Source organism: Epinephelus fuscoguttatus, linkage group LG21 (genome assembly GCF_011397635.1).
Source record: "Epinephelus fuscoguttatus linkage group LG21, E.fuscoguttatus.final_Chr_v1".
Taxonomy (NCBI): Eukaryota; Metazoa; Chordata; class Actinopteri; order Perciformes; family Serranidae; genus Epinephelus; species Epinephelus fuscoguttatus.
Window position 1 is genome coordinate 10,457,268 of NC_064772.1, and position 15,011 is coordinate 10,472,278.

Sequence of the window (15,011 nt, forward strand, 5' to 3'; positions counted from 1 at the left end):
AAACCAGGTCTACTGTCAGCGCTGGCGGAGCACAGCCGGTGTAAGCCGAAGTTTGGCTGACCGGTGGACAGTGCGCACACGTCACCAAAACCTCACAGGCAGGTTTCCAGAATGTCAGGCACATTAACAATGCAATAAATACCCAAAAACACTATTCAATGCAACTATCTGCAATCAGCACATAAATGTATCTCTATATCGACTGTCCCGTCACATCTGATGTCAGATCAAAGGGGATTGGCACCGTTTGGCACGTTTGGCACGCGTAATGGAAACCCAACCTGATCTGATTAACACAGCTGCAAACTAATGAGTTCACATCCCTCTCAGCCAACCACAAACAGCCACAGCATCAGATAGAGAGTATATATTCAGCATCTGTCATCTTAGAAAAGTCAAAAGAAAAGAAACAGAGTGAGACTGTGGGAGAGAAAGAGAGAGTGCACGCGCGCGCACGAGAGAAGCTCAACATCGATTTACAATTGTGGTGACCTCCTCCCAGGCTACCTTTGCATCATCAGCCCGTGGAGGTCTGCTCACAGTTCCGTATATTCGGACACTTCGAGCTTGGACCTCCCGGACCAAAACATCAGTTTCTTCCTGGGAGAAGTTTGGCCGTCTGACGCTGCTGCTCTCTTCTGCCATGGCGAATTGAGTAAACTCTCATTACGCCCTTGCGCGGCGCATTTAAGGGTGAGGAGAGGGGCTCATTTGATTGGTGTGATGTGTGTAAAACCCACTCCACGCCTTCTCTCCTCCCTCTTTCCAACTTGCTCAGGTAGGAGGGATGGAGGGGGGAAAGAGGAGTAGCTGCGCTAGGCGCACGGTATGCCAAACTTGCAAAATCCGCCTGGCCATACCCGGTTGGCGAAGTGCAGGTGCGCTGCGCCTCCACCTCGCCTGGTCTGTGAAACTAGAGGCCAAGGTTTCAAAGTATCTGCTACATAATTACATACAAATATTACCTGTCCATGGTTTGCAGAACATACAAAGCTAACATTCATTCAGATGGCTGGGTTGGACGGTTAGTTGCACATTTGTTTTGTTGTGGTAAAAAATATATAATTTAAACTTTTGAATTTTAAAATTTTGCAATAGTTTAGTTTTCACAAATTATCTCTGAATTTAAGGAAGACTAATCTCACAATGATTGGTTATTGTGTTCACAGATTTACAAATAAAACTAATGATAAATTATGGTGAAATCAAAAGCAAATTAAGGTTATAAAGCTGTTTTAATTTACTGTATAAAAGGATTTCTTAAATTAAGCTTCATTTTACATCTTACATATTTTCATATTTTACTTGTTGTGGATGTACAGTATGGGGAAATGCATGTAAAATCATAATACTCAATACTAAAATAGGGCCATTAGAATTAGAAACAAGAAGTAATAAAAAAATAAATTATTACCTAGGAGAATCTAACGTGTTTAAAATTAGAAAAAAAAAATCAACATGATTTGAGAGGAATATGCATGTCCAAGGAAAAGGTCAGGACTTATGTAAAAAACATTGCGTTTTGTTGAAGCTGAGAATTTATGGCAGTGGAGCAGGAAATGTAGCACCCTGTTCATTCAGCCTCTACCTTTAGCTAGCTTGTTAGGGATCTTCACGTGGCCGCTAAGAGCAGCAACAAGAGATGGGATTTGAGTTCTCAGCGCTCAGCTTATGTGGTCTTGTCATTGCCATACAGAGAGCTGTATCAATAACCTATCAGCAGCTGCAGTTGTTATGCCAGCACAGCAAACACTGGGTAGACATCCGCACTTGAGCGTTCCTTTGGGAAGGAAAGGGAAATCAGAGAACTAATCAGCGGCAGCTAGGACTGTGGAGGTGAATGCAAGTGCAACAACAAAGTGATGCTGATGGGAGCTGACAGTGAGAATTGGGAGAGGATCAGGAGACACCCTTACTTAAGGAAGCTGTTTCCTCAGCCTGGAAAACTTTGATTTAATGTAATGGAGTCATCATCAGGAGGGGATGAAAAGAACAATGGGAGTCTGGAAATTGTTTAAGGCCTGTGGAATTAAGAAGAGAAGATGGGGATTTTTGACCATATATAGTGGAGAACTTTGGCTCTGAAAACATATTTCCTGGAACAGTTGGGTACAATGCTCGCTCTTGTTCTCTGATGTTTGCACAGAGTTGTTTGTGCTGTGTAACAACAGTGTTATTAACATCCCAGGGGTGTAGATAGCAGGTAAATTAATACTAATTCTATGCAGAGATGTACAAATTAGCCTGCTTTTTTTCCCAGTGGCTTGTTAGTGAGGAACACCAAACACACATACACACACATAGTCACACAAATACACTCAGAGACACACATTCACATCCATCCTGTGCACACATGGGTATAAGTAAACATGACAAACCTCCCCTCCCCCAGTCGTACATACAAATACAGTACACAAGCCAACATATGCACACATGAAATGCAAACACACACCTACTTCTTAATCTCCCAGCACCATGAACACAACGAGGGAGTGAATTATGAAGTGTGAGGACTTGGCTTGGTATCAGAGGGAGGCTACCTCGCTGCTTGTTCGGATGTTAATTAGTTTGGCCTGTTTGCATTTCTATTTATCTGGTGCAGAGAGTTTGAGCTGATAATCTATTCACACTGATATTGGGAGATAAAACTTGAGCTCGGATGAGGTTGGCCAGTGAAACTGCTGCTTTTCTTAAATTATTCATCAATGGCGCAGCTCTGAGTGGCGTCCCATGCATTTCAAAGTCACTTGAAGCGACCGTTTATCTGCTCAAGGTACATGTTGGGGACGGATATCGGCATCTAATAACGTATCGCTCCCCATACCTCACCCCTCAGCATCAAACACCTCCGTGATATATTATCCCCCCGACTCTGTTTCTCTCAGTTGAATTAAAATGCTATATCACTCTCAATAGGCACACACTATACAGAGATGTATTGATATGCATCCAACATGGAGCATGTAATGAGAAGAGATGACAGAGTGCCTGGACTGCATGTGCACCTGCCACATACAGCCAGCCAAGTCAGCGGGACGAAAGATGAAGATGAACAGGGCAAAAACCTGCCCCCCTCCCCACTCCACACCCACCCTCAACTCCACACCCCTCGCTGTGTGGCTGATTTACAAGTTATGGCCTTTTTCCCCTTCATTCCACCGTCATTGAAAGAAGATTAGATGGGGCAGATTGCTTTAGACATCAAACATCATACGGTCGATCCGTCATAGCAGTCGCTTTCAGCGCAGCCTCTTATGCATTCGCAGTGTGAGGAGAAAAAAAAAAAGAGAAAACACTCTGTCCCTTTTCCAGCGTCCACCCTCTTCTTCAGCCCCTAACCTCCCCTGTTTCTCCATTCCACAGTCAACTGATGCTCACTGGGATGTAAGGGCACTATTTTCCTCCTTTACCCCTTACCCCTCCCTTTTCACCCTCCCTTTGCTTTTCTTCCCGTTTTCTCTCTCCCTTTTTCTTTATCGCCAACTTGTGAATGGCAGCCAATCAGGGGCAGAGTCGCCTCAGCTTCAGCCTCGGTGACATCCACCGCCAGAAGTGATGCACTGCTAGAGAAAGAGAGAGGAGGGGATAGAGAGAGAGAGAGAGAGAGAGAGAGAGGAGAGGAGGGGGAGGAGGTGGAGGAGGAGGAGGAAAGGGGGAGGGAGAGACAGAGAAAGAGAGACGGAGAGAGAGAAGAGATGATAGAAAGAAAGTGTAGAGGAGGAAAGGGAGAGAAGCCAGAGAGCGGGGAGGAGAAATGGAGCGAGGGAGGGCAGAGAGAAAGGCATAGAGCGAGGGAGGGAAGCAGGCAGGAGACTCTCTCTCCCTCTCTCTCTCTCTCTCTCTCACACACACACACACACACCACACACACACTCCGATACACATTCGCACCAGCTGAGCTGTTGTCAGTCTTGGAATGTAAGCACTGCCGTGAGGAGTCAGATTCTCCACCGCTAAGCACTGCTAAGGAGTAGGGAACACAGCACCGTGCTCTCAGTGACACAGATGGATGCTAAGCTGTGAAAATCAAAGGTAAGGGCTTTTTTCTGATTAATGTTTAAGGATATATTTATATTTTTGTGGTGCCTCCAGACTCCAGGGGATGATCTGCTTCTTCTTGTTTTTTTGCACTGTGACAAAGCCAGACTAATGCAGCACTGTGGATATCTGGTGAAAAGAAGTGTTGCAACTTCAAAGAGGTTGATAACAGCTATACTGAGTGAACTGGGAGATGATTCGATTTGCTGTTCTTTACTCTTATCTTGAATTTGTCCTTATAATTTATTTATGTACAAGGCGTGTTTGAAAATGAAAGAAACTGAACGTGATAGTGCCATCGTAGATTCTCAGTAGTCTGTTTTTTTTGACAAATTGGAACTTTAAGCTCATTAATGATGCCTGAGAAAACACCTTAAATCAGCACAAGAATTTCAAGCATATATCAATAAATGTAAAAAGTCCATGACACCTGTCACACAGTGAATAACACTGCATATGTAACTTTAACATTGGCACAATATTGTTTGGGGTCATACTGTTCTCTCCTAAAGACTGGCATTAACTTTATCACCCAATCCAAGATGCTTCCTTCTTCTAAGTGCTCTTCTGACTCCACACTCTGCGCCTGTGGGTGTCCATATATCTTAAATACATGTAAAGATGCATGTGATTGGAATGTCTTAAGTGCGTGTGGATCTGTGTTTGCATCTGTTCAAGTGCCATGCCAAGCTCTCTCTCTCTGTGTGTGGACGAATTTGTCTGACTGCTGAGATGCAGCGAGGGCGAAATCATACTTGTGATGTGCTCCGGGCAGATTTGATGGAGAGGCACTGTACCATTCATATCTCTAAAAACGCATGGAGGTGTTTATCGTGGTGTTGGAGCGGCGCGACAAGAGCAGCCAACGGTGTTGCTGAGTATGTACATGTGCATATCCTCCACGGCACAAACTTAATCCACCCCTCACTCTTTTTACCCCCGCTCTCTCCCCAGCCGCCTAGTCCTCGGGTGTGCTGCCTCACACGCCGACAGCTTTACAGTCGCCAAAATGATATATTAGGGTATGGTAGCGTGCACCGGGTCATCCATGTAACGCCATTACTGTTTAGTGCAAATTAGCCACTAACACGCTCCCTGAATTATTGTCAGATATGGAGTGACCTTTCAGTGTTGAAATGAAAACAGGTGGAAATCCATTCTCCCACACAGGCACAGGGGCTCTCATGAGCATTCTCACAGCCGGTTTTAAAGAATCAAACATGAATATTTATTTGCAAAAACACTGTGTGTGTTAGTGAGGAACAGGGAGCAGGGAGGAGGAAATAGGGAGTTTTTCCTGACAAAATAAAGGAATTCATATGGGCATTTTAGTCAGTTTTAATTTAACTCCAGCATCTTTCTGTTCTTACGGCATTTTTTGCCACTGTGATTTTCTCATGGTGTGGCTATGCTAACCTTAAAATACTTCACATAGCTGTCAGGAAGACAGATGTCAAGGTTAACTGATTATCTTCACCTTGTTAAACTACATATACCCTTCTAAAGCAATCCCAATATAAGTAATGCATATATTTTTACATAATGGAGTGGATTTTTATGTAACATTTTCACTGTCAACATACCCTTTTCAAGAAAGAAGGCCCTCCCTCTTTTTTAAAGTAGCTTTTCAACGAGGAAGTGTGCACTGTATCACAAAATTGCTTAGAGGATTTCAAAACATGAGTAAAGCTTGCTGAGGTTTGCCAAAGACTGCAGCCAGCTGAGGCAGACTTGGGAAGGTCTAGGGCTCCACCAAGTGGAGGCTCGCACAGGTGCCACATCCCGGTCCATCAACGCCCCTCATGCTAGATTTACACTCTTGTCTGTGCTGCTCTGTCAACACCGGCAAGCAATCACTGGAGCTACTCAAACTGCCAATCCCAAAAACAGGAGTTTATTGCACCCGGCTCACATGTGTGGTTAGTGTGAGAGATGCTGCATTCATTCAGCAGCAGTGAATCATGTTACAGGATGAATGGTGCCGGTGCAAATGATGGAGACTAATCATGGCAGCCGTTTCGTGACCTTGCAACCCTCCTTTGCCCTCTCTCCATCTTTGTCTTTACTCTCTTCCAATTAATGTATCTCTGTCTCGGTTTATTTATGGGTCTCTTACATTATAGTCACTTGTTGAATTCCTCAACAGCAGGACTATAATTAAAAACAGGGTTTGAATGCCAGCAGTTTCAAACATGGTAGATATCTGTGCAGCAGGTAGAAGGTTTTGGGTGATAGGTGTTTAAATATGTTGCCCCACCCTTATTTAACCCTGTATATGTGTATGAATGTGTGTGTGTTGATCTGCGTGGTGTTAGAGGTGTGTCCTTTGATGATAATGTGCAGTAAACCATACTTTTTTTCTTTTTTTTAACCAAAATATGACTCAGTATCAGTTATGTCCACTGATAACATCAGAAAAAATGTTTCCTTTGCGTTACATGACAAAACGTCATATTGAGGAGCTTCTGGGTCAAAGTGCAACACCACGTTAAAACCACACAAACAAAGTTGTATGCTTTCAATAATCTCTGCACCCAAGGTTGAGAACACTGAGAACAGATGGTCAGTTTAGGTGTTTATACTCTCCCATGTATTTAGGATTACCAATTTATTATGCATGCAAGACCTCCTGAAAGGGCTTGCCAACCAGACTTGTGCTGCACATAATTATTGTCCTACTAAAGTCAGAGAAGCCATAAAAGTGCTTAGTTGCATTGCTTCGGTTTAATGTTCTATTTTTTTTTTTTTTTTTTTTTTTTGGTTGGGAAGCCTGCACGTTCAAATTTGGGATGCATGTGCATACAAATTTATACAGACTAATGTGCAAGGGTCTGCTTTTCGAGGAAGAATATCCCAATGAACAGCCAGTTTATATCTGATCAAAGATATTCTTATTCAGCAAAACAAGAATGTATAATTTTGCAGATTACAGAAATGGAGCGCAGCGGAGCTCCTGCCAGAATGAGCTTGAGCCAAGATTAAGAATAACAACCCCAGACAACACTTTAAAAGCATATTTAACAATTTGGTCTCTTCACATCTCTGTTTTTAATGCCAAGCCATATAAGCTGTCTACAACTTAATCTAATCATAAACAACTTTTTTCCCCCCCTTTAATAAACCCCAGTATTTAATAGGCTGAATGAGTTGGGATAATTCAGCTTGAGTCTATAGGATCTGGCACTGATTCAGCATGCTCACTCATCCTTTAATGGAGTGTTTGGAAGAATTCTAAAAAGACACACTGGCCTAATGCTTAATAGGCACACCACATCAAAGATTAATATCCAGAATGCTATTAAAACTCAAGGACAGGCTGGAATGATAATTAGAAAATGCAATCACAAGCATCAGACTAGATTAATTGCGAGGCGGCGTTTCCTGATTTTCGGGAATGCACGTGTCACATCGTGCCACATTATGGGCACGCACAACAAAATAACATAAAAAATGTAGTGTTGATCAGCATTTACAACATTATCTATATTTTATCTCCTCTCCCACTGAAGCAGTATTCTGACTAAATTAAAATCTCAGTACGCTCTGTTCTGGCGTCAGAGAAAGACAAACTGTTGTTATTCGTATTATCTGGCTCAACATGTTTATATTTTTATATGTATTATAGAAAAGGTTTGGTCAGTTCTCCCATGCTGCTGTGGTTCTGTAGTCCTAAAGTCAATGTTCATCCATACTCACAGACTTTGATCAACTCAGCCGAAAAGTTTTCTGAATACTTGAAAATTATTGCTGATTAAACAGATTCAGTTGAGTGAAACTATCTGAGTGACTGAGAAAGAGCCGAATGAGTAATGTTTAGGTTGAGATCTCATTAGCCTGCTCATTTGATTTCCCATTCAAAGGACTGCATTCATTTACATTCCGCACTTCACTTTCATCAATGGAACCATAATGCTAATTCGTTCGTAGACAGTAACAGGCCTTTTGTCCGTGTGAATGCTCCCACTGACAATACAGCCCTTATTTAAGTGCTCTGGACAAATGCAGAGAAATTGCTAAAATGGCAATGTGCATGTTACGCAGCCTCCCCTGTGGTACACAGGGAATGCTTGTCAGGATAACTCTGGTATTCTAGCCCTCGTACGGAAACCCTGCTAAATGGGCTCATTTAGAAAGAAAGGCAAGATTTATTAGGATTAACTTCGAAAAGAGCATAAATTATGCACGCACACCCAAATTACCTATCAGGACGAGTCCTGATGGGGACTTTAAGGAGAGGACTACCAATAACACAAAATACCTTATCAGAGGCAGAAACCCTGACAAAGCTTGGTGTGATTTGGGCGGTTTTGGCATTTCCTCACACATCTTTATATATTTTCTTCTTTTGGAAGAGTACATCATGAAAACTATCAGAAATGTATGAATAGATGACTGAGTTAAAATCTTGGACAAATGGGTAAGGGGGATGAAAAAGATACATATCTTTAGCAAGACAATTCATCTCCACATACGGTAGTTGCTCTGTGATGATGAATTGTTCAGTCTATAAAATGTCAAAAAAAAGTGATAAACACTTCCCAACATTTCCCAGAACCCAATGTGACGTCTTCAAAACGCTCCTTTTGTCCAACTAGCAGTCGAAAACCCAAAGACAGCAAATTGTCAGATTTAAGAAGCTGGAACCAGCAAATATTTGATGTTTTGCCTGAGAAATGATTAAGAGTTAATAGTTGGCATTTCATTTTCTTTCAATGGACTAATCAATTAATCGACTTATCGTTGCAGCTCTACTTGTAACTGATGAAACACATCGGGAAAGAGTGCGAGGTTTCAGTCAGGTTTTTTTTTTTTTTCAGTTAGTTGAAAGAGAGCATTTTAAATGGTATCTATCATTCTGTTTTTTTCTTGGGGGCCTTTTGTGTTGAGTTCAATGTTCTTTTTTTCAATAAAAGAAACAATTTCCTTTCCTTTTCTTTAAGTTCAACAAGCCATGTGTTGTATTTTAGCAGTGTACTGAAAGGAGCAGAAAGGCATTGCTGAGTTAACTTTTAATATCTGTTTATTTATCGCAAGTAATATCACGATATTCAACAGTGTTATCCCATATTGCATATATCATGCAGCCCCAAGCAGGCCATAGAAATACAAACTGAGCTTCAGTCAAGTGTTTTACAGTGGTGCCTCTCATTCATGGCGGAGGCATTCTGCTCCTGGAGATGCCGGTGCTCTGCTATTCAAATATACTCACCGGCTGTGAAGCACTGTTTGCGAATCATCAGTAATGCAACTTATAATTAGTGAAGTGCTGCTCACTCTTTTACTACTCAAACACAAGAAAACAAGGAGGCATGCCAGGGAGTTGTAGCTGCAGTGATTAAACATTTGAATTTGACAAATGCACTACGATGATTGCACCCTTTTGTTGATACATTTACATCGCAGTGGCTCTTTTATTTCTTTCAGTCATGAATCACTACCTTAGAGGTTTGTCTAATGACTTCTACTGCATATGTTTCGCATACTGTCTTATTATTAGATTATTTAATTCGTATGAATAAAAACACACCCGAATAGGTTTGGGTTGAGCAGGTTTAGGTTGTTCATTAATTTGCATTTTTCATTTTACAACCACTAAATTCAAATGTGTTTTTGAATTTACTGATCTCAGACAAATCCAATCGCTGAATTAGGACTTTTAAGGTCTCCTTCACTCGCACAGTGCACATGTGCTGATTGTGTAATTAGCTGCTGCGTAGTCCACGAGCTGTCTCAGTGCTTCTTCAACACTGTTGATTTAAAGCCTATTGTAAGGGAGATACGTTAAGTGTCACAAGAGCACTTCCTGACTAAAGTTTCCTTTTTTTTCCCACAGGGATCTAAAGGACATCAAAGAGAGGAATACAATGTCTGTTCTGTTGACACTGCCTTCCAGTGTTCATCCTATCAGAAGCCTATTACCATAATTTAGAAGTCATCCAGGACATTACCCAGCTGACTGGATACCATGATAACCAATCAGGTTCTAATCCTCCTGATGCTCACTATCCTGTGGCCCAGTACTGCCCTGCCTTTCACACCTGGGAATATTGGGAATCTGTTTGGGATGCCAGAGAGTGACGGGAGGATTCTCCAGCGATCCAAACGTGGATGGATGTGGAATCAATTCTTTCTGCTCGAGGAATACGCAGGAAATGACCATCAATATGTCGGCAAGGTAACGTGTCCAAACACAATGTCGGCAGACTAATTATAGAAGGTTTAGCTTGTTGAAGTAGTGTTTGATGTAATTGGCTGAAGACAAATGGGCTGCCAGGAATCTGGCGGTTACAGGCACAGTTAACTGGAGCTATCAGATACACAGCAAGTGCACGTAAACGGCTCTCTTTTTCCTCAAGTTTTCCACAGTTCTTTTGTACAGTGCTTTTTCTAACATTGTTTGCAGAATGAAAAACATAGTCTAAAATCAAAATGGCATTGATTCCATGTTGTGCAGATGCCATCAATGTAAAAAAAAAAAAAAAAACACAACTCACTGATAACCCAAAACAATGTGTGCTTTTTTCACCACATCAAATATTAAGTCATTTCTTTGACAGACAAGCATCATAATCATTGTTCAAGTCAGTCAATAATACCAAGGGTATGTGAGTCATGAACCGACTGAGCTGAAATATTCTGTTGGCGAGCCCTATTCAACACCAGGCCTTAAAAAGAAATAGATTTTTCTTGACAGAATGACCCCTTTATTGTCACACATGAGACTTGACAGACAAAAGAAACAGAATAAGAATAAGGACAGCAATGACTGTTGCTCAGTCATTGAAATCCACCTTTGACAGTCTACATACCTTCACACAGTGTTCATGACTATAATATGTCTATTAGGACCTAATATGTATTTAACTTTGACAAAGACTGTAATCATGTGGATGTAAAGGGGACCTGCTGCGTTCATTTTCAGTTCATACTTGTTTTTTAGGTTTCTACTAGAACATGTTTACATGCTTTACTGTTCAACAGACATTTCATTTACCTTATTCTCTTTGTACCCGAACACTTGTATTCACCCTCTGTCTAAAAGACTTTGTTTTAGAGCTTATCTTAAGCGTTCCTCCAAAAAATACCTAGTCTGCTGCAATAAGTCAGCATTTCGTCTTCCAGATCTCGGCATCTCTGCACCGTCACTGCAGCTGACAAATGACTGTAAAAGAGTGTAGCAGCACTTTCTACTGTTGAAAAATCACCAATAGAAGCTCCTAAATACAGCTGGACATGTTTCAGCCGGAAAATGATTCAAAATCAAGGAGAAACTAACATAATCTGTGACCAAGATTACATTATTTCTTATGTTAGCATGTAGCTACATGTAGCAATGTATTTGCATCTGGAGGATGACTGTGTATAGCGACACTTTCTCCTGTTAAAAATCTCCAGTACATGCTTCTAAGCACAGACAAATATATTTTAGCAGGAATATGATCTAAAATCAGGGAAAAATGAATAACTTTGACTACCAAGATTACATTTCCCTGATGTTAGCATGTAGCCACATGTAGCCTTGTACTTGCAGTCGAGGAATGGCTTAGTGTGGCGGCACCTTCTCCTGTTAAATCTTGCCAATACAAGCTCCTAAATACAACCAGACATGATAAAGCAGAAAACTGAACTATGGGAGACAATTACAACATCAGCAACCAAGTTCATGGTCCGGACATTAGCATGTAGCTTCATGTAGCCTTGTACTTGACTGTGTAAAGATGTGCTAATAAATGTTATCTGCTATTCTGTATGACATCTTTTGCTCGTCTGTCCGTCCTGGAAGAGGGATCCCTCCTCAGTTGCTCTTCCTGAGGTTTCTACCGTTTTTTTCCCCAGTTAAAGGAGTTTTTTTGGGGAGTTTTTCCTTATCCGCTGTGAGGGTCCAAAGGACAGAGGGATGTCGTATGCTGTAAAGCCCTGTGAGGCAAATTGTGATTTGTGATATTGGGCCTTATAAATAAAATTGATTGAAATTGACTGATTGATTGAAATGCCTCTAAACACAGCAAGGTATGTTCCAACAGAAACATGATTTAGAATCGGGGGGAAATTATCAACATTTGTGACAAAGATAAAATATTTTTCTTATGTAATGTAGCAGTGTACTTGCATTCGGGGGATGACTATATGTTGCAGCACTTTCTCTTGTTAAAAATCACCTACCAAAGCTTCTAAACACAACAGGGCATGTCCCGGCAAGAACAAAATCTGAAATCAGGGAGAAATTAACAACGTCAGCATCTAAGATCATGTTTCCCTGACGTTAGCACATAGCTATATGTAATGGTGTACTTGCAGCCAGGGAATGACTGTGTAGCGGCATGCACATCTGTTAAAACCAACACAAGCTCCTAAATACAACCAGACATGATACAGCAGGAATTTGAAGTCTGGGGTAAAATAGCAACATCTGCAACCAAGTTTATGTTCCTGACATTAGCATGTAGCGGTGTAGGCTACCTAATGCTAACACTTAGTGGCGTGCCTGGAGCAGATGACCATATAAATAAATCTGCCACAAGCTCATGTAAGCTTCTCTCATAAATTGAAAAAACTTGGAAACAGAGTATTAAGAACAGTCTGAAGCCTGAGGTTTTTGCTCACATAAATTACTTTTACATTTATTTATTTCATTTGAAACTATGTCATCATTTAATATGAACATCTAACATTGTGACATCTATAAATGAGGGAAAATAAGGAAAATAGATCAACTTTAAAGACAGATAAGGTGCAAATGTGATAATCAGTATCAGGTCAAGTCTGACTCAAAACAGGTTAAAAACTAAAGGGTAAGGGCAAAGTGCTTTGAGACCAAATTCTAAAACTACAGCTCTTGCAAGACACTTTTTCCCATGAATCAAAAAAAAGAAGAGTTTCGGGACAATGCTCCTCCTCCCCACCCACCCAGATCAGAGAGGTTCTTGTCAGCTCACCCATGCTAGCACTATAAAGACAGGTGTGATGGGGAACGCTACAGTTATCAACTCGAGGAAGGGAAATGAGGTGACTGTCGACAGCCAATTTTCTCAGAGGAAGCTGGCTTTCATCACACACCTCATTCTCCGGAGTAAACAAGTGTCTTGTGCAAGGTTGAGTAGGGGGGATATGACAACTTCTTTTGCAGAAACCATCATCCTGATGTGGTGAAGAGAAAGGAACGGCGAAAAATAAATGGAATATGGGTAAAAGGAGAAGGAAGAAGAAAACATATCAATCACGAAGGCCAATGAAATTCACCTTGTTGTGTTATGTGATGAAGCAGCAAAGGAAGTGCTAACTATAAATGGGGCCATCCCTTGATATGTCAGTGAGTGGTGCGATGTGGCGTTCGTCTCGACTCTTTGATGCTCTCTGGCACCCAACTTCTGTGGCATGACAGCAATCGCATTCACCAGTTCCCCACTCTGCCTGTGTCCAATATCATTCACTATTAAACTGTCAGAAAAACATGCAGCTGTAATAAATTACTGAGGGGGGAAAATAGGGCAGACACATAGTGCCATTCTGCTTTACAGAAGGAGTTGCGGCGATCCGTATCACTAATTCAATCAGTTTAATTTTGGAGTTTTAGATAGAGAGACGGACTGTAATGGCGCCAGAGACAGATATACAGAGAACAAGTTAAATGACAGATGCATAGATAGAGAACAAGATATATGAGGGATAGATAGAGAATAAGCAGAGCTGCAAAAAAAATTCAATCAACAGTGAATTACTGGGACCTATTTTGATAATACAGTGCTGCGCCAACAAGTCCCATAACCCACAACATGAGTAAGCATTTTTGGACTTCCAGTTTCCTTGTCACAGAGTCAGTGGCTTTTTTTGAATGGGTTTTTGGTTGCCTGAAGTAAGGCCTGTGGTTAACACAAGCTAAAGAGACTTTGAAGTTTTGTTCTACGACATATTCAATTCAATTTCAGTTAACAATTTTATTCACAAAAACAGATAAAAAAAAGTACAATTCATAAGAAACAATGGAGATGTGAAATGGGACCGCCTGATAAGCTTTCGAAAGCTTGAGAATAGGGACCCAGACATGAAGCAAATTCTATTTCAAAATGTGTTTATTAACACATTGTCAAGATTTAGACATAAAATGCATCAGATAAAGCTCTACTCATAAATGTTGAAGCTTTTACGTGCCTTCTCGTTGCTAACAAGTGGCTGAACGAGACTAAAGAACGTCACCACTCTGAGCATGGCTTTGCAACCTCCATGTGCTGGCAGCATTAAGTCATGCGACTGTGGTGTAGTTTATAGACTAACATTTAGTTCTTTACTTCAGGAACTTGCATTTGCACTTCAGAAACCCAACCTGGTTTCCCTCTGAAGTTGTTGAAATCCGGCACGTGGGCAGTGACTTAGGGCCACAGACAGTGATGAATAAAGACATTCTTTAACATCGGCATGACGTGTGGCTGATCGCTGTTATGGTTTTATGGCTTTTGGCATCCATAGAAGAAGAGTTAGGCGGCAGGTCTGAGTAGGGTGGGCAGAAGGGGTAGTGGATGGGTTCAACAAACACCGACCTTTACCCGAGATTGCAGTGTTCGCATCCTGTAAGATTCTAAAGTCAAACCCTGTTCTTTTTTCTTGAACCTAACCACGTGTTTTTGTTGCTTAAACCCATCCATGTGCGCAAGTTGTTGGAGGGGAAAAAAAAATGTCAACTGGCACTGTGGGTTTATTTTGAAGAAGACTGTACGTAAATGGTAAATTTCCTATGAACATCAACAACCAATGCACCTAAGGTACCTTGCATCTTGTATCTGGACATGGAAAGTCCATGACCAAACATCAATATGTGACAAGGTCGGAGTGAGAATGTGTTTCAGAAATCATAAAAGTGGTGTTCATTTGTAAAGATTATCTTGCTGAACAAAAGGTGTACATATCATATCATCTCCAACAGAGCTTTTTTTCTGCAGTCATCCACAATCCAACGGTGAAATCGAATAGGCTTTTTG

The 15,011-nt window shown here is 41.2% G+C and overlaps 1 protein-coding gene across 1 annotated transcript in view; it reads left to right on the forward strand.

Annotated features, from left to right (window-relative positions):
- Positions 1-3,699: 3,699 nt before the first annotated feature.
- Positions 3,700-15,011, forward strand: part of cdh10a (cadherin 10, type 2a (T2-cadherin)) — a 41,649-nt gene continuing 30,337 nt past the window's right edge. Inside the window, exons 1-2 of the mRNA XM_049565659.1 lie at positions 3,700-4,032; positions 9,872-10,213. Of these exons, the coding sequence (XP_049421616.1) occupies positions 10,004-10,213 (210 nt within the window). The 5' untranslated portion in view covers positions 3,700-4,032; positions 9,872-10,003. The remainder of the gene's footprint in view (positions 4,033-9,871; positions 10,214-15,011) is intronic.